Genomic DNA, 25236 nt, shown 5'->3' on the forward strand with positions numbered 1-25236 from the left:
GTATACACACACACACACATACACACAGACCTTCATTAGGCCTTAAATTAGTGATTTTCAAGAGACCAAAGAATTCAGGATTATTTTTAGTGGATATTCAGCATTTGCTTTGCCAGATCAGACTATTTGTTTACATTGCAGTGTAATTTTAGGATTGTTAGCATTGGTCTATTTCTATTAGTCTATTTCGTTTCACAGTAGTTCTACTATGTCTTTTTGTGATGGAAGGAATTGTAGGTCACTTGCAATAATTAACAGAAGTACTTGGCTATGACCACACCAGCCAAATCTGTGCTTCAATAAAAGGGGAATTAAAAAGCAGATAAAATGAGCCTGTCACAAGAATTGAGGAAGAGGCTAAGCTGATCAGATCACTAGAGCCTACTCAGTGCTCTGCTTCAGAAGTGTTGCTGCATGCAGATATTTTGCTCTTACGTTTCCTTTGTCTTTTTTACAATTCTTTGATTGCACTGAAGTTTAAAAATAAATAAATAAAAATTCTGTATTTTTTTTATTTGAAAAGATTCAATGATTGTTGCCTAACAACTGCTCTGTATTTATTGTTCATTTGTTTTGGTTTTCTTTTTTTTGTTCTTTATTCCCATTTTCCAGAGTAAAGCAATTTGCTCCAGTACTAAGTTGTTACAATTTTGTCATGTTAATGATTGTAAACAATTTAAGATCATTGAGCTGTGATGAATTTTGGTGTATAAGCTCAGGCTGTTAAATTTTGTTGCATTTTTCTAGGTTTGCTATTGTTTAAAGCCTGTTCTGGTAAATGCATACATGTATGATTTGCATTTCATGCTTTGCAGTTCAATTGAAAGATGCTTGCTAGCATTTACTCATAGTAGTACTGTTGCTTTTTTTTTTACCCATACACGTTTTTTCTTTTTATTTTTAATGCAAGTACTGAAGCTTTAACTCTGAAAAAGAATCTGTGGTCTGAAAGGTTTTGGATTTATCAGTGTGAAGACATAGTTCCATTGAGGATAGTGTTCTTAATTTGAAAATTATTTTGTCTTTAGAACTGGGCTTGCTGTAATGAGATAGAAGTTTTACATCCTATTTTATATCTAGGTCGTGTGATTGTGGTCCTTTCCATTGTTCAGTCAGTAATGCTTACATTTACAGAATTGCTTTATTTAGACACAATAACTAACAAATACATATGGAATCTAAATGCAAGATCATGGAATATATATTACGTAGCAAAATATTATTTCACGTCTTGTTTTAAGCAGAACATTTTCTCTCTTACATTGCGTGTATTTTAGTTTACAAATGTATATTTGATATCTCAGACTTTTCCCTTTGAATAGATGAGACACTTACCTGGAACACATATTAAACTTGCAGGAGGAGGTAACACTATATATAAACAGTTACTCTGAGTCACTAAAATGCTTTAAATCTGCCATAATCTGAAACCTTACATTACCTACGGTAATGTGGAAGATGCTGAATGATCCTGTTTACTGCTGCTACTGCTGCTAGCTGCTCTAAAAGTCTGGCAGATACTTTTAAATTAAAGTTGTAATCTGTTCCAATTTGTGTGTCTACTGATGACACTAACTGCTACAGTGATTGAATGAAATACATCAGCTCCTACTCTTTTCTAGGATATTCTATTTTGCAAAATCCAACTGTTTGGATAATATGAAAATGGTTGAATAACTTAGTCTATTTTGTTTTCTTTTTTTTTTTCTTGAACCTAGCTGAGCTAGATTATAAAAAAAAAATAGCGTAACAAACTGCAAAGCAAATAGAAGTTTTTAAATAAGACTTTCAAAAAAACAGATTGTTTTTTATGTCTCTGTGTGGCATTCTGAAAATGGGAAAAATATAAGCATGATAAAAAAAGAAAGTGCTTATTAAAGATTGTTATTTTTCTCTTGCAGACTAATTTTAATGTGGCAGTCTTAAATGTTGGTGCTCCTGCAGCTGGAATGAATGCTGCAGTAAGGGCTGCAGTGAGAGTTGGCATAACTGAAGGCCATAAAATGTTTGCTGTCATTGATGGATTTGAAGGTTTTTCTAGAGGGAAGGTCAGTATTTTGTGTGGATAGTACAGTAGTATGTACCTCATCCCACTCTACTGCCTTTGTTATAAGGCATGCTCTTTGTTATAATTGCGTGTTCTGTGATACTATCATGGAAAGTAATTCAGTAAGTTATTTAATGAAGACATATGAAACCCAAATTGTAACTATTTCTCAACTATATAAACCTATTTATTTGTTATTGCTTTATTTCATTTATGCTTAAATATTACTGATCACATGCTTCAGAGCTACAGAATTAGTTCAGGTGATGGTCAATGTTTAGCATATGGTAGATTTTCCACAGAATAACAGAAGAATTGCTGTTGCATTTGTGTTCTTTTACAATAAGAAACTTGCAGAGATGCCTTTTAAGGAAGGAAGCTTTTGTTTTTTTTCCAGGTGAGTCAGATTCTTCTGCTCCTCTGTTTTAAATGTTATGCATCAGTTAATGGCGTAAGGAGAAAATACATACAAGATTAGCAATTTCTACCTATTAGCTGGAGCAGTAGGTCCCAAAACTAACCTCAAAGACCTAGTTTTAGACTTGTATGTTTCATGTTCAGTAAGAGAGGATATGAAAACAGGACCATGATATGAATCAAGGAGGCAAAGTTTATTGTGATCTGGAGAAAGAGAGAGAATGAGAAGGGACTGGTAAGAATTAAAGAGAATTTAAGTTATTTAACCTCTTGATACTGATACTTCTGCCAATTTCATTTTTGGTGCTGCCAAAGTGCCCAACAACTCGGTCCAACAGCTTTATGTTAAGTAGTACCTTGTGTTTGTTGCATGTCAAGAAAAGTAATTGAATAATTGTGTAACAAAATCTCCTTTACTTTAATTCAAAGATAAAGGAAATCAGCTGGGGAGATGTTGGAGGCTGGACTGGCCAGGGAGGATCGATTCTTGGTACCAAACGGTAACATCAATATTTTTCCAATCGCTATGGTGAATTCTAGAATGTTATATAACCTGTGTATACTTCAGTTCTCTTTTCCTTTCACTGAATGTTTTAATTCTTTTATTTTTTTTAAATGTTATATTCCAATCTGGGTATCTTGATGGTACTGTATCAGCTCTGAGGAGAGAATGACAATGGGAGTTGTCATTTTTCTTCAACTGAAAAATTTCCTAGGGAAATTATTTAAAAGTATTGCAAACCTGTATTTTTCTCATAGCTGATGTGATTCCTTAGAGGCAGCCAGAAAGAAATATATTTATGAATAGGTATTTAAAATGAAAAATATTTTATTGCTTGCTGGGTTTACCGTTATGGCTTAGTAATTAATTCTTATTGCTGCAGAGTCTGTAAATTGTTTTTATTTTTCTTTTGGTTTAATAATTTTCAGTACTCTTCCTGCTAAGTATTTGGAGAAGATCGCTGACCAGATGCGCACTAACAACATTAACGCTCTTATGGTTATTGGTGGATTTGAGGTACAATTAAGTTTCAACTTGATGTCTAAGTAGAATAGAATTCCTAACAAAAGAAATAGACCATTTTAATTTTCACCCAATCTTCATGTAAAGTGCATTTGATTTGCTGTATTTTATACACAATATAGCGTTTAGGATCAGTTTTTACTAATCACTGATTTCTGTGGAAAGTTGGCATTCAAGGCAATGACTAATAACTGAAAAAAACAGGTAAGCTAAATGGATAAATAAGATGAGGTGATGCGATGCTGTTTCTATATTTAAAAAAAGTAATAACTTCAGCAGTACAAGCAAGTCTATATACCATATCACTACTCAGAACAAATCAAAAAGTTCTTAAGCTTTAGTCATAATTGTACTGTGGTCCCTTATTTAAGCCACTCTTCTCAAACAGTGCATTTAAAAATCTGTAATAAATGAAGATAAGCGTTCTTTTTTGTTTTCTGTCCATATTTCAAGTTCATCTTACTTTACCAAAGTGATTTTTTTAAGGATGTCTTGTTTCAGGAATACTATGATTTGAAACAACAGGTAATAGTACCTGAAGATTGGGGAATTATTTTGTATATTTGTTGTACAAAGCACCTTCATGTCTAAATTACATATTTTCTTGAAATGAATGAGTATTCTGTTTATTGTTTCTTTTCAAATGCATACATGTTTTTAACCCTTTCTGTTTTTTTTTGTGTATCTGTCATTTTAGTGGATTCTTAATGCTTTGACTTGCTGAAGTGTGTCGTGGTAGAAATGGCTCCCCCTGTGGCCCGTTCCATTTTATCATTCCAACCTTGTCTTTATTTTATTTGTCCTAATTTTTCATCCAATGCCTGTGCCCAACAGGCATACCTCGGACTCCTGGAATTGTCAGCTGCCCGAGAGAAATATGACGAATTCTGTGTTCCAATGGTTATGGTTCCTGCAACAGTATCCAACAATGTACCGGGTTCAGATTTCAGCATTGGTGCAGATACTGCTCTGAACACTATAACTGATGTAAGTCTATTCTGGTGTGTGCGCTTACTAATACAGCAGTTCTGGTTAAAACTGACTGAATTGGCTAGAACTGGATATTTTTATAGACCAGAACTTTGGAAATCTAATCTGGAAAATAATAAAATTACTCAGTATAGACACATTCATGATACTTCGTTAAAAGAGAGAAGTTTTGTGATCTCAGAGGTAGATCCAAAACTACAATGACCTTTGAATTTGTAAACTACCAAATAGGATGGCATGTATTTATTATATAGGAAAGAAAGAAACCTAAAGCTAGGACTTGATGATCATTTGCACTGTAGAATAAGGAAAAAAAAATCCCTGTTATATGTGAAGTGTCAGTATACCCAGCTGTGACAAATCCCAAGCGAATATTGTTCTGCTCAGAAATGAATCCTTATTTATGTAACCGTTTCTGTAATAAGAATTGTATACACTACTAATAAAAGAAACAGATTTAACATAAAGAGCTGAGACATATTATATTAAAAAAAAAAACAAAAAACCAGCAAAATACAACAGTAACATAATGTAAATTAAGAATGGATCAATTAAAAGTAAATTCAGTTGGATTCTCAGAGAATTATCAGGTGCCACACAAATAACACATCAAGCACGCATGTTTACAGTTCACCTGAATCACTTAGGAAGCATTAATCAATGATACACCTTCTAAGAAAAGCAATACTGTTCCTATATATTTTGAGATAATGTTATCCAAGCAATAACAATGGGAACATTACGCTTCCTTTGGTTTTATTTTTCTTTTTAGTATAATCTGTGGATGCATATCCAGTAGTGTTGGAGCCAAAATATTTTCATTGATTATACATGTTGAGCTACATTTAAAAACAAACAAACTAAAAACAATAACCATGATGCTTGTGTAAAGTAGGAAAAGAATCTCAGATTGCTTTTGAAATGTAATATTGGTTCTTCTGTCATATAGATTTGTTTGAAGATTTTAATCATGATAATATTTCGAAAAATTTCAATGATTCCTCAAAAGCTATCAACCTCAAGAGCATTAACATAACTTTGCCCTATTTATTTCTGTTTACCATACCAACATCGGGGTTTATTTTTCTCAAGATAATTCTCATTTGAGTTAAGAAATTTCAGTTTTCCAAACTGTTGTCTTGAACAAGACTGTAGGTTTATAAAGGTTGACTTTTTTCCAGTTCTGGTAAATAAAAATATCTATCCAAAATGATTGATCATAAATTGAGGTGAGTAAAATGACTGTGCATGACACCTACTTTTCTTTTCTCCTTTTTTTCATAACCTGTGTATGTTTACCTAACTACCTTCTTTTTATAGGTTATTTCATGTAGAGTAGGGTCTCCCTCTCTCTCCCTTTCCCTATACTGTTGATGTGTTTTGCTTTATACTTAGGTTTCTAGATACTGTTAGACTTCATTAGGTAAAAAATTGACAGTGTCTCCATGTTTTCAATGCAGTAGTTGAAAACTTGTTTGTGTTGTATTTTACTGATAGTCTTCGTTTTGTTCTTGCATTTTACTTTGTTGAGATTTTTCTCTGAAATATATACAAAATGTAATAGCTTTGATAGCTTTGCAGGATTTAGTTTCAAGCCAATAGAAGGTTAAGGTTTGTTCTTTTTTTTTTTTTTTTTCCTTGGAAAGGAGCAGACTTTTGTGTTAAGGAAAGATTCCTGCTTAGTATTTTTTCAGTTTTCTGCTCGGACTGTTTGAATATGATCCACTAAGACTGGTAATGAAAAATGTTTCCTTTCATTCCTGTGTCACATGTTCAGATCAGGTTCGATAGCGATGCTGTCCCCTGTTAAGTGTGACTGATAGGCTCAATACAAGTCATATAATTTTCATTCCTATTGACACTGTTAGATGAGTAAATGTGTCAAGTTTTCAGTGTTTTCAGATTAGTGTCTTTTAGCTCTCAGATTAGCACACTAAAGTGTTACCACACTTAGTTTTTCTGTGGTACTTGTACAATTCTATGTTCTCAACAACGTTCAGTAAGGTAAGTAAACTCTTCTGGGTAAGGAGGCCTTGTTGCTTTTTGGCATTAATAGATGTTTGTCAGTGTTAGGTTGTTTGAGAGTTGTCAAGGCATGTAAATAGTACCCTGAGACATTTGCAAATGTGGTGATGTTGCATTTAAAAAAGAAAATAAACGAACACAAATCAGACTACTTTGTTTTATACTTACCTAAACTTGGCATTAAAGATGGTATATGATCTATAAATACTTGAACAGTTACAGATCTTCTGGATGAGTTATTAGGCAAGAGCATGCTGTGTCCTAAGTCATGATAGTGGATGGTATGTTTCTCAATAACTAGAATTTGGATTCTGTGACAGATTCTTTGATGCTCTTGATTATTTTTTTCCCAATTGTATTTTACAATGTTAGACTTTTAATCAGTAGAGTGGTAGAATTTGGGTTGTCTCTTGAGTAGCATTTTAAATTTGCCTATATGCTCTATTTTCACTTCAGTGTAAGTATCAGTGAGAACAATTGTCAGAGAAATTGTCAGTATTCCACAGTACTGGAATACCTGGGGAAAGGTGGAAGTTTCAATATGTGAATAGGGTATCCTTTAGGCTTTCTGTATCTAGGTAGACATAAATTATTTAGAATTACAGGATGAGAACGTTAACTTGAATTTTCCTCTGAAAAGAAGCAGCAGTAAATTAACCACGGTAATAAAAGTACCTGTGTTCTTAATTTCATGTTGCTAACTCAGTGAAATAAGTAGAGTACTATTTTGGATATCAGACTTCTGTAATATGACAAGAAATGTGTTAGCCTTCATATTTACATAGAAATAACCTATACATTACTGGGTTATTGAATAACCATCAAAAATAGAGGTTATCAACACATTTTTATGAGTGAAATTAAAAAATTTGAAATCTACTCTGTAAGTAGAAGAATGAATAAAAAGTCAGACTTCTAGCTACAGAATGTGAAAACATATGGAAAAAATGAAAATTAAATTTGAAAATAAAGCCTACAAAGGCTAGAGGACAGTGACGGAAAGAGCAATAATCCAGAACAATGTATGGGAGAATATGCATTGTGATTTAGGACATATAGAACTAGATGTGGAAATGAAAAGTAAAGGTAGCAGCTAGAGATGGAGAATGAAGGAACTTGAAAAAAGAGGAGGCTGAAATCTTCTGATATGCTCAGAGAATTGACAGTCTGCATTTTCATTCCATCCTTCAAAGGGAAGGGTGTGCAAGCTGATCAACTGGTCATGAGAAAAAGAATAGCAAACAGCCACAAGAAGACAATTTCTCACTGGAGTGAAGAAAGTTTATTAGATTGTCCGTGCAGTTTCATTGAAAAAAAAAAATAAAAATGGACCACTCTCCTGTTATCATCCCTATGCTGGTGCTAGCATACGTGATTGTACATTAATCTGAATCAGGCAGCTGAACAGGCTGAATATTAACCTCGCCAAACTAATTATCCAATTCAGTTTTCATCCAGCTTGGTCCTAGCAATGTGGATATGGAGCTGGGGCAGTAAATCCATCCCTTTTAATGGACACAAGTCAACAGAACAGTCTGTGCTTGACTGCTTGTATTTTTATAAAACACATTTGATTCTGCCAATACACTTCTAAATAATAATACAGTAAATGGATATGAAATGATTAAAACATGTTATTGATGTGGTACAGTATTCCTCTATGATCTTACTGTTTTCCTCATTAAAAAAATAAAATGTAAAGCAATGATTACAACCACCCATCATTTACCTTCCAAAATTGTTAAATTACCCTTTATTGAAAATGTTTTTGTGTTTTCTGCAGTGATGCTAAGATGCTGTGTATAATTATCTGATGCTTATGCTTGGTGGAGGTACAATCTTTGGGTATGTTTGCTAAAATCACTTGCATCAAATGAAATGGCAAAATTTAATGCAAGTAAAAACATATCTTACCATATCATAACTAACCAATTGTGTTAGTTACTGCTCTAAATTTCCCTTCAACATGGTTTCCCAAAAGTCTCATTGTAAAACTTTTCAGAGAAATTCATCAGCGTTTCTTTGCAGATCTCTAAGAAACCTTATGGTTTTGACGTCACTTTCTTTCCTTAGAAACAAAAAATGCAACTGACTGACTTGAGCTAAGCTAAGCAATTACTGCTCAATGAAATTTTCTCAGTGAAAATTCATTCTCATCCACTCAAAAAATAAATAATAAACAAATCAGAATGTTTGGAATAAATAAATAATGTCGCTGTTTTGGCTATACTACTCAGAGCTGCAGATCTGAAACAGCAGCTTTTTAGACTGAGATATTAAATTGGAAATGCATCCTAGCACTGAGCTGAGTTTAAAGTTGCACTTCCAAAATTTATCTGAAGTCAACATAGACTTTAGAAACTTAATTTGCACTGCATTCACCCGATGACATATGATCTGTCATCTCACTGAATGGGATCTGCTCCATCTGGGGAAAAGAGCCTTTAAGCAGAGCTCTCATGAGTGAATTTTTTCCCATCGCTTTCTCCCAAGTCATTGATTAAATTAGTAGCTGTGGAGATATTTGTGGAAATAGCTACCTAATAATTTGATTTGCCATAGTTTGCTTCTCTGAACTGATTTGAGAAATTGAAAAAAGATGAGACTTCTGTGAACGTCATTCTTTTCTGGGAAAAGGATTAACAAAACGGGAACATACTATGTAATTAGACTTTCTTGTGGAGAGTCATTACATAGGTAGTTTAAAAAGTTGTCACACATCATGAGAGATGCTGAATGAGTTTGGATTAGGTAGAATTGGAATAATGTAAGTTTTTTAAAAAAAAAAAATTTACTGACTTAAAACAGCTTGAATTTCAAGCATTATTTTTACATCTGTTAGGAACACAATCCTTTTCACATGCAGATTTATTTTGTAATTTGGAATCTTCCTAAATACCTACAGCTGCTTCACAAAGCAATTTTGAAATGTACTTGCAAACTTTAGCTCATCCATGTGCACATGTTCTTGGATTTTTCTGGACCTCTGTGTGATCTACATGAATAGAAGCACATGTGTGATGTTGATAGAACCTTGGAAGGCAAAGGCAATTTTTTTCTTTTTTTTTTTCTCAGTGGAAATAGGTGTGTCTTGACTTTGTAGGATAACATAGTGTTAAAAAACAGATTTCTTTTAAGCATTTCCTTCATGTTGCAGGTGTTTTCCTAGTTAACTTTCTGAACTTCTTAACACGTATCAAACTTTGTTCTTTAAGTGGCTTTTTGTTGAATGATTTCTAGTCCATCTTTGTGCTGTCTTCTTTCTGCTAAACTGCTTCAGACCTCTAATGCTGTGCACACTTCATATTCACTCCATATTTACCTGCACTAATCATCTGCATTTCTTCAAAGAGCATTGTGCCAATGCAACCTCAGTGCACTGTTGTGGTCTGTACAGGATGCACCCCCAATAATCTCACCAATTGTACTCACTTGGGCCAATGGACAGCCAAATTTACCATCACATGCAAGGAGTCATTAGCAGAGCAATCCAAAGACAAGGAATGTATCACTCATATTTGTACCACTGCTTCAGGCCTATGAAAGTTGTCTGCAGCTACATGAGGCACGTTCCCGCTTTGAGGAGTTTTGCGTACCTATCTGTGTATTGCCTGCTACTATTAGCAACAATGTGCCAGGCACAGACTTTAGCATTGGTGCTGACACTGCCTTGAATGCTATTGTGGAGGTAAGACCGTGTATATTTTAAAAGTTAATATGGTAACATACATAACATCAGGATACCTAAAGACCTTGAAATGTCTAGTGTTCTAAAATAATTCTGTCACTGTAATTTTTATGTTTTACAGTTAAGAACTTTACCAAGACTGATTAAATATGAACCTAATTTAAGTTGATTATAGTCAGTGTTTAGCTTTCGGGGATTCTATTTTGTTATCCAAGACTACTGCATTAGTGCTTAAGGCATTTGCTTTTACTGAAAATAAAAGATTTTGTGAATTTCTTTTTTTTTTTTTTTTTTTTTAATCCTAAGTAGCTTCTCAACATTATTTAGCTGAAAGAAGAAAGCACATGTTTTATAAATACCATATTTATTGTATGGGCCAATGACTGAACTTAGCATAACAGAACATCTGTGTGTGTGCTAACACTAAACACGTGAATAATCCTATGGACTACATAGGTTTAAGATCAAGTATAAACATAGTGTAAGCAGTTAAGTTCATCACTGATGCTGATTTGAAGCCAGATCTTGCTATGGGTGAAGTTCTCCATTTTGATCAGAACAATCAGTTTTCTAGTTTTAGTCTGCTGTAGCATTTTTCCTCAGGTACAACTACTATATCAAGTCTTTAGTGCTTTACCATTTCATCAAGTCTGCTGGAGTAACAAAAAAGGGAACTGGTTGAGGACTAATGCAAACAAATGACTGAATAGCTTTGGGGTCTATCAAACCTCCTATTATGAAACTAAACGAATAATTATGCAATTGGCCAAGAAAGTCTGCTTGGAGATCCTGGTGTTTGAGAAATCATCTTGAAAACTGATTTTTTTTCCTGCTCCGGTACAGAATTACTTATTTATTAGAGTAAAAATGCTCTTGTAGCTAAATGAAATAGCTGCATCAGAATATAGTATGACCTGGTCAGTAGGAGACGCAATACTACATCCCTGGAATGAAGACAACCTATGATGTAGAATGGGTAAACAGCATCAGCACATTCACAGGTAGGACACAAGTCCTCTAGTCACTCCATTAGCTGCTTCTGCCTTACCCAGCCTCTAAGTGTGGCTGATAGGCACATGTAAAAATAAAAACACGACAACACAATGGAAAAAAAAATATACATACTACTGCTTCCTCTTAGTTCACTGCTTTAAGTACTTTTAATTGCAATTTGTACAGCATTCAGTAATGCTCTCAGTTTAAAAGAAAAAAAAAAGTGATCTATTAAATTTCAGAAAGTTTTGTTTATTTAAAAAGATAAAAGATTGTTGATTTGGAGGTTTGAATATTAGATTTTTCATGAAGCTGGTTTAGTCTGTATGACAACACAGCTAGCAATGGAATCTGAAAAAGTTCTCCAGAAAGAATCACCATACCTCCATGTTTAAGAGTCCTGAAACTGCATCAGACTCTTGAGTGTTGGCCTTTCTAGCCTATGGAGTAGGATGTGAATTAAAAATACAGAATCAAGACTGAAGTCCAAGACAGAATTTGGTAAATATAATTTCTAAGAATGTTATTTTTCCAATTTTGTATAGGTTCACTTCTACTTTTTCCAAGACCATCAGGAAAAAGGGCTAGAACAATTTTTATCCTAGATTTTTAAGGAGGGGAAGCTTATTTAAGAGACAGGGCAATGGGGAGGAAAAAAATGAAAGGTAACTTAAAATCCTGATCAATTACTTGACCAAGCTCACTGTAAGGTTTCACAGAAGGTAGTGTCAAGGCAGTGAAATATGGACAAGAAACAAAGGGCTTCTACCATAGCAGTAGTCTTTGCTATTATAGTCTCAGTTTCGTTGAAGCTGACCCCATAACCATGCATTAAAAATTCCTGGGTTAATACCAGTTACAAATCTCTCTCCCTGAAAGTAGCAAATAAAAATCTATGCTAATGTTTTATGTCAAAATCCATTGTTGTGTAGACAAGTACACACAAAGTTTTTACTGGCAGTTATTCTAAAACAGGAAATACAGCATCAATGTAAAAAGCTATGTGTTTTTTTTTTTCCTCATCATAGTCAATTAAAGTAAGGATTTGAAATTCTACCATGAAAAAGCTGAGATAAAAGGAGCTAGCAACGTGACAAGTTAAACTGATTGTATGATAATCCATATATCATAGCAGTAAAAAACATGAGACGTTCATAAAAAGGAATTGCCTTCTGGTTTTAGTACCTAACACCACCATTTGCCATTACGGTGATTGGTATTGCTTAGAAAGCAACACAGCAACAGTTTATAAAGATGGTCTGTCTGTCTAGAGCAGGCATGTAGAAGACTGAAATGTATGGCTACTAGATTGCAGAAGATTACTGCTAACCATATTAAATAAAAACATCTGTACATACAGAGATACCTGTGTGTCTTAAGGCTAGAAAAGATCACATTTCATCCAGTCTGATTTCATGCATATTGGGTCCTCGAACTTAATCCTCTTAAGTCTTGAGTCAGGCTGCTAACTGAATAAGAACACTTGTATCTCCTATAAAGCTGCCTGAGTTTCTTTAAAATCTATCAGTGCCATTTGAGTATTTCTGTCACAGTCATTCTGAGACAACAAGAATAGCAGACAGTTTCTTCTGCATTACTATTACAAGAGACATCCTTCTAAATACATCTAAAATGGGTAATCCCCAAAGCAGAAAATTTCATTCTTGTACCAGCAGCAGGAAAACTTGCTTGAAGTTTACAAATGTTTTAGGTCTCTCAAACAGAAGGAAATCAATGTATTATCAATCCAGTTCTAGGCACGTGGGGGTGGGTGTGTTGTTTTTTTTTTGGTTTTTTTTTTTTTTTGAGTTAAAATCAATGTGCCTGCTATTGTTACAAGTAATAGGGACTTTTATAAATTTGTTGTTTACCATATACCAAGTATCAGCATTCTGCAACAATTACAAAAGCACATCTGGAACAGGAAAGCTTGAGGACACTAAAATCCAAGACGGGTAAAAGAAAATGTCACCTTGAAAAAAACAATGAAGTTTTATCTAAACTTGTTTAGGTTATGATAAACAGAAGTGTTCAGAAACATTCTCCATAACAGAGTGTTAATCAGTATTCTTAATACATCTGTGTGAATTCTGCACTTGAGTGTGTGTATGGGTTCATGGGGGGTGGAGGTATACGTTTACATATGTGTGAAAATATAAAGATGTATAGATTAAGTTACATGCATCTTTTGGTAGCTGGACCTAAATAAATGCATACTAGTTTTAGTTTCTGAATGCTTTAAACACTATGATAAAAGTTTTAGTCTTTTTAAGTTTCCTCACGTACCAATTCAGTATTTATTGTGGTCTGTTTGGTATATTTTTGAAGCTCCTATAGCTCACAATTTCTTCTTGAAGTCCTGTTGCTATCTGAATGAAGTTTTTGGTTGTAAAAATGTGTGAAACAAATAAATATTAACAGGATCTGTAGTTGGTCATTCAGAAAATTAGTAAGGCATGAGGAGTTCTTAAAACTATAATTCAAGATTCAAAATTATGCAATTGCTAAGTACTTTAATTTCTTACTTTTACCAAATGGAACTGACTATACATCAACTTTCCAAAATTATTCTTGTTACCAAGTCTAGCATAAATTTTTTTTGATTTTGAAGGAGGAAGTAATATGTTTCTTTTCTTAATCTCTTCCTGAAAGGAAGTATTTTTGTCCAATGACTTAAAAATAACTTTGAACAGTTGCTGTAGAAATATTTTCATTCCAGGAAGTGAGAGTTTGTCAGTTAGCTTCTTATAGCATGGATATGCATAGTAATGTCAGTTCCTAGGTCCTATAACCCTGAAGATTTTCTCTGCTACTCTTTCCCAAGTTTCTTAAGCAACCGTAGTAAATACTGGTAGTATTGGTGCTATGTGAGCATCAACTCTTCTAGTAGAGAATGTTTCTTAGGCTGTTCAGAGTGTGATGCAAATAAATAAAAAAGGAACAATAGCTCCAGTAGTGCTTGAATAGTATTTCTGTGGATATCTTTGTTGGAAAGTAATCCACAGAGCAGAACATACCCAAGAGTATGAACAGTTACATATTTTTTTTTAAACTTGAGCATAGTCAGGAGTGCAGTAAATTTTAAAATCAATAGTAAAATGATAAAAACTTTTCAGTAATGAATGGAGCAAAGTAAAGACGAGAAACTTACTTATGCTCAAACTGATTAAAAAGCTCTAATATATGTATTAATATCTCTGTTAGAAAACTATCACAATTTTTATGTTCATGCACAAGACAAATTCATTTCTTGTTAGTATTTGCATGAAACAAGTGTTGATCGTCAAAATAAAATGTTTTGCTAGTGTGATGTTCAATATATTACTTATGAAAATGACTTATGGTAGTTAAATGGGTTATATTATATTGGAGCCTTTTAAAATGTATCTCTTAATAAAATTCTTAAAATCAAAATGTGACACAAAAATGTGTGACATAAAATAAAAATTCAGAATTTAAAATTTCTAATATCTTATCTTTGAGTAGACATGTGATCGCATCAAACAGTCAGCTAGTGGTACCAAACGTCGTGTATTCATCATTGAGACCATGGGCGGTTATTGTGGATACCTGGCCAATATGGGGGCCCTTGCGGCAGGAGCTGACGCTGCTTATATTTTTGAAGAACAGTTTGATATTCGAGAGCTCCAGGTATGCAAAATGAGAAATGTTTTCCTCATTTTTAAGTAGATCCTAAAACTGTTGAACATACGTGTATATATTTGAAGTAGATAGTTAAGTTGTTTTTTGTTGTAGTTTATTTTTAATTATACTATAGCTAAAAGCTGTGCTTGTCAGTAGCACCGTCAAATAGTTCCAGTTTTTATGCCATATTAGCTAAAGGAACATACACCCAGTTGTTCTTGGCGTCAGGGTCAGTTAACTGATGATTTTTTTTGTATTAACCACTAAATATTATTAGGGAATCATTTCATTTCTGTTCTTCTGATTGAAATTCAAGCTACATGTAAATGAAAAAAGTTCAGCAGCTTGAAAAGACAGACAAATATAGGATAAAAAGAAATACCTTTTCCATTATAATTGTGCCTCAGCTCATTGTGTCAGAAGGCTGCTCAGGTCAGGGAATGAACAGGATTTAAGGTGGATTAGATATTGACTTTGATATTACGAGCATTTTTGAAGTGTTATTGAAATAAAGATTTTAGGATTTAAGGGCTACAGATTAGGATATGACTTTGCAGAGGGTAAGCTGATGTGAAACTTGTCTACTACAAGGCTTTTACACTTCTGAAGTGCTAGCTGCTGTCATGGACTAATACAAACCTGAGCAGATACAGATTTCCTAAAAGATAGAAAGTGAATTGTAGTTCCTCCCCACTCATTTTGCAGTGGCATGCACTCTTCATGTCATGCACGGGAGTACTGACGTGGTAATACATTGCTGGATCCATATAGGACTGTTGCAAGGATTGTAAGGATATGTAAGGGCAGGATTAGACCTTATGTGACAATGTATTTTTATGTATATCAAGGTAATCCAACTTGGTGCTCTATCAGTATGGCATTAAAAAAATAACATTTTAATGTGCCTACTAAAATCTAAATTTGTGATTTGAATTTAAATCACAATTTAAATTTGTGATGCAGAGGAAGAAGTTCATTTTAACCAAAGATGAATAGCCATACTCAATATGTTTTCCTGGATCTCTAAAATTGATTATTTGAATTTGCACATATTATTTGATGTGGAGTCTTTACACGAGCTCTCAGGATAAGCTCGTAGGTTCATTCAAGCTCTTTTAAAAAGTTGTGCTTATCGCTTTAAAAATACCTTTGTTGTTCCTAGGCTAATGTGGAACACTTAACTGAAAAGATGAAAACCAGTATCCAGCGTGGTCTAGTGCTGAGGTAAGCAAAAATAGTTGTAGTAAGTGAAATCTGTGATGCTGAGCACTCACAGCCAAGGCTGTTTGGCCACTAGTGAAGACAATTCAAGTCTGTATTCCTTGATTATTCCTTTAGCATGAGATTATTAGCAAAGCTGTTGCTCCAGAAGGCAAGTCTGGGAGCTGTCTAGGAGCTGAAGCCCAAAACGTCCTTCTTTCTTTGTAAATATAATTGTTCTATAATCTAATACTTGATTCTCTTTTCAGCCTATTTTCTCAACGATTTTTAACTGTAATTATTAATAAAGACAGTGAAAACTAGCATACACATACAGCCTTTACTATAAAAATTCTATTTAGATTTTACAAGATAACACAGGATAAACCATTTTTCAAAGACCAAAAACTTTAAAACTTGTTATTTAACATGTTTTAAAGTTATCCATTCTAAGGCATCCTGAATCAGTCTGCAGCTTCTCTCTCTCTCTTTCATTAGCATTTACCTTCAGTGTGCTGAGTAGCAAAGGGCTGAAAAATTAGTACTATAATAAATTGTATGAGGAAGCTATTACACTTATTTACATTTTTCTGCTTGTGGTGATTAGGGTGAAAAAATACTTGACATTTAAAGTACTGATAAGGAGCAGACTAGGTGTTATTCATCATCCATGCTTTTATAAATGGCAAGATACTGACATTACTGCCAGTATGTATAACTTCTGTTTGTGCAGTTTTTCCACTGCATAGTTAAGTTGTCAGACATACATTTTATTTTCCGCTACCTTATTCAATAATGGATTCCAGCTGACCCGCCAGTAATGCTGGTATACTAGAAGTAATGCAGGTTTTAAAATCATGAATGTGTTACATGAAATACGTTCATGAAACATCGAAGTGAACCTATGGGATTAGATGAAATTATCCAAGCAGTGACCGCTGCTATCAAGAAACTGGGAAGATGTTTGCCATTCAGTATCTGTAAAGACATTGACTACTTAACAGTTGATTAGCTATGAGTATTTGGCCTGAATTGTTACAGAAATGAGAACTGCAATGAGAACTACACAACTGACTTCATCTATCAGCTGTATTCTGAAGAAGGAAAAGGAGTGTTTGACTGTCGAAAAAATGTATTGGGCCACATGCAGCAGGTAAAAATGACTTTAGAGTTTACAGACGAGCTTAACTGTATGCACAAAGGGCCCACACTATTCAAGCATTTCAAGTAAGTCTGACTCAGAATTAAAAAGTGTGTGGATTTTTGCTCATAGGTAGCTCTGAAGTGTTTGTTAGCATCACAATTTATTGCAGCTCCTTCCTTAAAATGTAGGAAAAAAAAAAACAACCTTTAGCTTCTTAATAATTATTTTTTCTCCCTCTGTCTATGTTAACAAAAAAAATCATAGACATTACAGCTATCATTATTACTGTAATACATATTTAGAACATACATCTCTACCCTTACATAATGTATCTGGCTTTGGAACTCTCTGGAAGAGAAGAAATTTGGTTAAGGAATTTTATGTGCAGATGGATTATTCTGGTAGAAGAGACAGCATTCAGCTTCTCCTTGTGGTCTCTGTAGCTTCCCTCTCTTTAACTCATTATGCTGATTGTTAGTGGGCAGATAATAAGTTTCTAATTTGGCTATGGTAATTACCAAGACTGAGGTACAGGTAAAAACACATGTAGAGCTAAATTTCTCAAGTGCTAGTAGTGAAATAACTCTTGTTCACATTAAGTCATTTAAACTTGTATGCATAGTCCTTTTACCATTACTTATTTTTAGATTCTTCAACACGGAGATTGGCACTTTCTGCATAAAATTTAACAATTTATTTTTAAGGTCAAGAGCAGCATTGATGAAATGATCTACTGTTTGTGAAGTTATTCTGAATAGTTCAATGATTTCAGTTCCATCTGTTGCATTGAAAATGAACACAAAAATCAGACTTCATATATAGACAGCTTAAAAAATATAACGTCGTTCCCAGAGTCGTATAAAGGCTGTTTTAATACTTTTGAATGAAAGCAGCCATAAAAAATAATATTAATTAAAAAATGCACTATTTTAAAAATTCCCAACCCAGTTGTTTCATCCTAGTTTTATGTACACAACATTCTAGCCTTCCTTGTTCTAGCTGCAATAGAGTTGTGCTTCCCCAACTTCCTAGATTACAGTCAGCACTTAAGTTTCTTACACTCATTCTGACACCTTCTTCAACTGTTTCCTGTTTTATATTATGCTGAAACTGGGTTGCCCAGTGCAGTGTGAGAGCTAGGCGGTGCTTTATGATCAGCACTGAGGGAAAATGGAGGAAAGGGAAATCAGTGGCCTTTGTTTACCTTAAGTGAAAAGTAGTATTGATTCAGTGAGAATTCTACACTGGCTTAACACAAATTTTAAGTGTTTTATCTTGGTTTATGTGGTAGGTTGGTTTGTTTGTTTAAAGTGGGGGAGATGTGAGCAGGCCATTAAACTAGTAAAATAAGAAGACAAATACTGACTCGATAACTGAATTAACCTGCAGTTAAATTTCCACACAGGGTGGTGCGCCTTCGCCATTTGATAGAAACTTTGGGACAAAAATTTCTGCAAAAGCTATGCAGTGGATCTCCAAAAAGCTGAAAGAAACCTACAGGAAAGGTGCAGAAACACTTGGTCCTATCTCTCGTTTTACTGCCTTCAGTTAGATATTAGTATATGACTACTGCCATACACAAACACATGAATGCATGATAGGTTTAGTCAACATACCTCTTTCCATCTTACTCAGTAACGTCTTGCTATGCTTCCTGCTATATTATCCCTCAAGTGAGGTCAGTATTTTAGATAGCCATTACCCCTCAAGTGAGGTCAGTATTTTAGATAGCTATTTTCTTACCTGCCTTTAAAAAATGCTAGTATGATTGCAGTTTATTATGCATGAAGGAATTGATGACTACCTAAGTTACATCTGTTCTTCCTTTTTGTTTCATGATGGCTACATGGGAGACAGAAGAAGGTAATATGTCTTCTTTGGGAATTTTTATAAAACACTATTTACTAAAATCTAATTTAAAACTGGATGTTAAAATTCAGTCTTGTTGATTAATTACACTGTTTTCATGGCTAATCATCAAAGCTAAATGTAAAAAGTGAAGATTTCCTAACCCTATTAAAGTACTAATTGATGTTTTAATGTTATGTTAAATGTTCAGTAACTGAAATTAAGCACCCCATTCACTTTAATTACAGAACAAGGGTATTTGGCCATACAAATGTGAATAAAAAAAATCTTGAATTATTTCATTCTTTTTAGGAAAAGTATTTGCCAATACTGATGACTCAGTCTGTCTGCTGGGAATGCGTAGACGCAACCTTGTTTTCCAACCAGTGGCTGAGCTGAAGAATGAAACAGACTTTGTGTATGTATATGCTGCTTACATTTTAAACATCTCAGCACAGGCTTTCTTTCACCACATCAAATGAACATCTTCTTCATGGTGCTGACACACAGCATTTGCCAACTGTTTTATTGTGCTTCTGTCTCTGGCCTATATTCAGCCAGTGATTCACTGTGATTGTTCACTTGTCTTTTTGAACAACTCCCTTTATGCTTTCTAGTCCTTATACTTTATGAAGTTTTCTTCTATGAATTCTGGGAGCCCACTGTCTTTTTTTCATCTTTGCTCTAATGTCTGGAATTGGTTTACTTCTGATAAAATGTAATAGAATAGTAGAGTGGTGTTTTTGTGCCTTAGATGGCATTTTATCTATGAAAAACTATCCAGTAAAATCCAATTTTTTTCTTCAGTGTTCTGTTGTTGTTTCTTCCCATTTTGGGTTGGTGCATATAATACTTATTGCTTATATGCACCAACCCAATGCAACCCAATAAATAGCAATATTTGATCCTCTTTGTTAGAGTATTAATGTTAGTGTTCTCAAATGAGCTACACATTGTTTGCCATGGCTACTAAGTAAGTATTTTTTTTTTCCTTCCGCCACACCACAGACATAGGATTCCCATGGAGCAATGGTGGCTGAAGCTGAGACCACTGATGAAAATCCTGGCCAAATACAAGACCAGCTATGATGTTTCAGATTCAGGCCAGCTGGAGCATGTTGCTATGCACAGCCCAAAGGAAGCAGAAACCGGAGCCATCTAAAGAGATCATTTTTAGATTGTTGTCATAGATGCACATTGTGAGTAACAATGCTTTAGAATCGTTACAGCTTTGTTTTGTAACATTTAAGTTATTGTACCAGCACTTTATGTGAAACAAGACAGTCACGTCACATGAATTTTGTCCTATATTTGTGTTACGTTTGAAACAAATCCCAGCATCTAAGGAATAAGCACCATTTTACTCATACTATCCTTTAACAAAAAAGTGCAACACTGTTCTATGCACTCTGTAAGTTACTCACCTACTGCACTTCGTTTCAGAGTACTTACACCCAAAAATAAGTGTAGATGGCTAGTTTTATGTTGAGTTACAGGATGTGCTTAATGTATCTGAAGTGAAATAAAGTACTGTTGCAAACATCTTAAGTCTGATGTGTCAAAACATATTCACCTGCTTCTAACCACAAACAGCAAAAATCCTTCATGAAGGATTCTTTACAGACTAATGAAGGAAAACAAGCACCAGTCTTAATTCCCTACCTAGTGAAGGGGGGAAAAAAAGCAACTGTTCTACTTTTACTTGTTTCATGTTTCTTTTCTCTTACCTTTGTTAAGGCTATAGAAACTCTTCATAATGAGGGCAAAGGGTAGAAATAACCTTATTTGTTAACCTAATTTTAAAATTAAACCAAACTCTTTTCTTATGCTGATTTGTTAACTAGATAATGACCAAAAAAGTACTAAACCATTTCATACCAAAAGTTGACTGAATGTTCCCCAAATAAACAAGATAAAATCTGCACTGTACACAGACTCATTAGTAATTTGCCCACTACACTGCCATTCACTACAAACTTGCTGTGAGGTGGAAGGCACTGTCAAAAGCTCTTCTAGCTATAGGTGGTTATTCCACCTACAAAGGAATTAATTCCAGCAAAGGCAGCTGGAATTAGCATACCAAAGAATGGAAGCTGTAGTTTGAGAGACTTTTTTTTCATTTTTTTAAATTTTTTATATATCCAACAGCAGACATGATTTCAAACAAATACCATTTAAATCTCTGGAGTTCTACATATACAAAAATATTTAATTTATATAGTATCCATATGAGTCTCTTGAGTAAAATATTATGGTCTTTGTCCTAACAGAGCAAATAATTCTTGCTCTCAAATACTGTGTGGTTAGAAGATTTGACAACATGGTTTTAACTGGTTTGTTGCGTGTTGTTAGAAGCAGCAATGAACATTTAAGTTGGAACATGGGCCAGTTAAAAGTTAATATAAAAAAATAATTAATTTAGTCACAAAGGTTGGTTGTTTTAAATGAGCCTGGATGTTCAGCAGCAATTCATCGTTTGACCCATGAGGGATCTTTGGTAATATCTGCATTTTCTGGGCCAAGTACCGCCAGACCCCGCGTGCTCTTCCCAACTGCAAGATACCTGCAAAAAGAAATAAAAGAAAAGTTAATGCGTTTGGTTATCTGTAACTATGTTACACAATTAAAAAGACTAATTTCAGGAAAAAGTGCTGTCTGATATGCACCTATTGTTATTGTTTGCTTTTATAACATCTTTTGGATTTACATTTTTTCCCCTCATTAATGATGGTACAACAGTCAATAGCATCTGGCCATAACTAGCCTAATCCGCTTAAACATATCTTCTTCTGTGTGAAATTTTTAACTCTAAAGTGCAAGTCAGAAGTCCAAAGAAGTACACTATGTTAGGAGTCCAGAAGAACCAGCTCCTTTAGCCAGGAGCTGGAAGTCTGAGTGTACTCTTTCTTCAGGCCCTTTCCAGGCTTTTGAAAAGTAAAATAATCCCTCCTACATTCTGAAGTTGTAGGTGAATTACATCTGCTAAAATTCAATGATCAGAATATAATTAACATCTCTCTAAGGTTACAAAAACAAATAGTGGAAGTAGTACAGAAGACCAAGGAAATTCAAGAACTTAATTATGGTAACTTTAACAAACTTCTCTGATTTGTTCAGTTTTTCAAGCATCTTTTTTTCTCTGAAGTTGAGCATAGACTTACTTGTTTGATACATCAACCAGGTTATCACTGTTGACAGCAAAAAGCTGCTCTCTGTGTGACTGCTTCATTTCATCTGAAATCCCATATAAGAAATGATCCATACCTAAAACAAACAAAAAAAGCCACATACTGCAGTGATGTACTGGAAGGGAAGAAGTTTGACCATTGTTCTGAGACAAATTAATTGTCAATCAAATGTCAAAAGTTAGAATTGAGTAAATAAGTTTATTTTTCTGAGGTAGTAGGAGTTCGCTATTTAGAATTTGTATTATAGTCTGGCAAGTTTGCCAAAAACCTAAATGTAATTGGGATCCAGAAAACCTAAAGAAATAAACCAATGCAAAACAAAACATGCTAACAAGATTCATTCTAAAAAGTCTCAATACTTTCTAAAATGTTTTAGCCAAACTGGATTTCATGCAGCTTGTATGAACAACCTCTTAAAATTTTCAATCAGCTGTAATATACATGCCAAGACAATGGTTTAATCACCTTCTTTTGATCAAGCTACATACAGAAAGAAGTCTGCATACAAATATTTATTGCTTTTGTTGGAATACTTACCTACAGTATTTTAGCATCAATATTAACATGAATGTTATGCACGGAGCTATAACCAGAGAACTCCAGAATAACCATAGCAAAGATTTTAAACATGAAAATAATTACAGAAAAAAAGAGTAGGTGGGGAAGACATCTGGAGACAGCTAACTCATCCAAACTTCTGCCAAAGGCAGGATAAAATGAGATAAGGTTGTTGAAGACCCTATGCAGGACCTAATAAATAACGGTAGTATTAAGGGATAGCTATTTGTCTCTGCAACAGATCCTAGGTCTATGGAACAATGTTCTTCACTAAATTTGTCACAGCTGCTACAGCACATGTTAAAATTAAATCACTGCTCTCACAAATTACAACATTCAATATGTGTTCATTTCACTCATATCTGCACCTAAAAATAATTACTTTTTTCTTTAAAATTAAATTGCCCAGGCCAAAACCAAATTCATTTCAAAGAACACGAAATCAGCTTTTCAACACGTTTTCAAGTGTTATTTAACAAACTAGCGTTAATACAAATACATATTAAAATAACATTAATTTTATTCCTATAATTACTTAAAGGAAAGGAATGTATTTTAAATTAGCAAGTTTTGAATTGAATTTAAGCTGAGACTTGGGGAAGGAAGGGAAAAGTGAGGAAAGCAATGCAACATGTAGGCAAACTAAAAAGAAGATGTGAAGATACTACCAACTGTGATATGCGTGCAGATATGTAAAGAAGGTAACACCCTCCACTGTGGCATTGCTATGCTCTAATTTATTTAAAAAAAAAAAAAAAGCATGCACAGACGGTTACACATTTGTAGTCAAAATGTACAATTGTGTCAGGAAAATAATTCTTAAATTTTATTTTTTTTTTTAATCAAAAGACAAAATATTTAATTTTTTTGCTTGCTAGCATCTGACTCCCTTTCCAAGCCTAAATTTGTTTCTGTAATATACCTCCATGTTCTAACTGTATTCCCCTGACATCAAGGACAAGCATGAATATGAATACTTCAGTGGAGAGACTGAATGTATGCTATTTCTGAAAAGAGAATAACAGGAACTGAGTATTTTGTTGAAACCACAGTTGTCTTACATCTGCCAAGTACAAATTTTAACATATGATTCAGTTTAGCAAATTAACTGTTTTCTCTCCTTTAAAACTTAAGAACGTACCTTTATCTGAAGGAGCTATTGGTGCATCTACAGCAGCAAATACTGCTAACTTAGCTTCATCGATATCTTGTTGTGTGAATTCTCCAGATTTGGCCCATTCAACTGCTCTTTCAAATGTTTTCAAGGTGGCTAATGAATTTGGGTCTCTTAAAGAAAAAAAAAAAAAAAGGTAAAAATTAAGGGCTTCAGTCTTACGAAGTGAAATACTGTAATTATTTTGTTCTTAATTTAGAGTTTACTATTCATTACACAAACATAGATACATGTGGATTATATCAAATGAGAAACCTACTTTTTGTTTATGAGATTTTTTATTAGAGGAAGCAAGTATTACAACAAACCAGACATTTTTTGAATTTTCAAACACACAAGTGCAGCAAGTTCACTTGCCTGTAAGTAGTTTCAAGGCAGTGTGCAGAGAAGTGGTATTCAAAAGATAGTAAGCCAACAGCGTTTATAATGCACTATCAATTCACTGTTGCAACTTAATAAGCATTAACTTCCATTAATAACAACAACAGTAATATTTATGGTATACCACCTTATCTTCTCTAAGTTGCTCTTCCTGCTACACCTCTTTTTGCTCTCTGTAAAACAAGTGCAACAGGTTGACAACTACTGAAATACTAACCAGGACAAGTCCCACCACGTTGAAACTTCGCAGAGGTACAACACTGCTCAGATTTTAGGCAGGAATACTGTCCAAGTACTGTGATGGACTACCTTTGGTCTAGGAAAATTATTTAAGCCAGGACTCTATGACATTTCCAGGGGGGATTTTATAACTAGTCTTTAATGCTTTCAATTTAAATTTCATCTGAAAGTAGTTTGGTAAGACCGAAGCTGGTTAACTGTTCCAGACTTGACAACAAAAAGCATAAAAAAAGAGACTTTCTCCATTTTAGCTTATCACCAGCAATGCTTTCTTTCTGCTGAATCTCTGGTGTTTCCAGACACTGCCAAGGAAGCTGTGTATTTTCAAAACCAGGGCATTAGGAAACAGCATCATTTCTACTCCATGGTCTCAAACATAACAAAATCTCATTTTTTTTTTCTCCTTGTATTTTCTTATTTATTTTAAAAAAATAAATAAATAAATATGAAGGACATCCTTAACTCATGAGGAAATAAATGAAAACCAGTCTTACATAAACCTGGTACACAGACACAACAATGGTTGCTACCAGCAGAGATAAGTTAGACGTTCCCAGGGACAGAAACCAGAGGAGGGGTTTATTAACAAAACTGATATACATTAAGCAATTAATCTCAACATCATCAGTGCTGAATCACTTTCTTTTGATTCAACATAGTTGTATCTCTCTTTC

General features: G+C 34.1%; 2 protein-coding genes and 1 long non-coding RNA gene across 6 annotated transcripts in view; 2 read left to right on the top strand and 1 right to left on the bottom strand.

Moving 5' to 3' along the window:
• PFKP (phosphofructokinase, platelet) overlaps window positions 1-20563 on the top strand; it is a 45490-nt gene extending 24927 nt beyond the window's left edge. The window contains exons 13-23 of one of the 3 annotated variants that reach the window (XM_068673500.1): window positions 1902-2048; window positions 2894-2964; window positions 3395-3482; window positions 4323-4475; window positions 10039-10191; window positions 14671-14835; window positions 15992-16053; window positions 17071-17182; window positions 18579-18678; window positions 19334-19439; window positions 20030-20563. In XM_068673500.1, the coding sequence (XP_068529601.1) occupies window positions 1902-2048; window positions 2894-2964; window positions 3395-3482; window positions 4323-4475; window positions 10039-10191; window positions 14671-14835; window positions 15992-16053; window positions 17071-17182; window positions 18579-18678; window positions 19334-19439; window positions 20030-20183 (1311 nt within the window). In that variant the 3' untranslated portion in view covers window positions 20184-20563. The remainder of the gene's footprint in view (window positions 1-1901; window positions 2049-2893; window positions 2965-3394; window positions 3483-4322; window positions 4476-10038; window positions 10192-14670; window positions 14836-15991; window positions 16054-17070; window positions 17183-18578; window positions 18679-19333; window positions 19440-20029) is intronic. The other 2 variants (XM_068673499.1, XM_068673498.1) reach the window with 2 other exon arrangements.
• LOC137852141 (uncharacterized) lies at window positions 18685-19051 on the top strand. Its single transcript, XR_011093669.1, has 2 exons — window positions 18685-18851; window positions 18888-19051. It is a non-coding gene; the product is annotated as an uncharacterized lncRNA (long non-coding RNA).
• Window positions 20030-25236, bottom strand: part of PITRM1 (pitrilysin metallopeptidase 1) — a 30465-nt gene continuing 25258 nt past the window's right edge. For both annotated transcript variants that reach the window (XM_068673496.1, XM_068673497.1), the window contains 3 exons: window positions 23909-24054; window positions 22183-22285; window positions 20030-21584 (listed from right to left, as the gene is read on the bottom strand). In XM_068673496.1, the coding sequence (XP_068529597.1) occupies window positions 21491-21584; window positions 22183-22285; window positions 23909-24054 (343 nt within the window). In that variant the 3' untranslated portion in view covers window positions 20030-21490. The remainder of the gene's footprint in view (window positions 21585-22182; window positions 22286-23908; window positions 24055-25236) is intronic.

The sequence above is a fragment of the Anas acuta genome, chromosome 2 (genome assembly GCF_963932015.1).
Source record: "Anas acuta chromosome 2, bAnaAcu1.1, whole genome shotgun sequence".
NCBI classification, from domain to species: domain Eukaryota; kingdom Metazoa; phylum Chordata; class Aves; order Anseriformes; family Anatidae; genus Anas; species Anas acuta.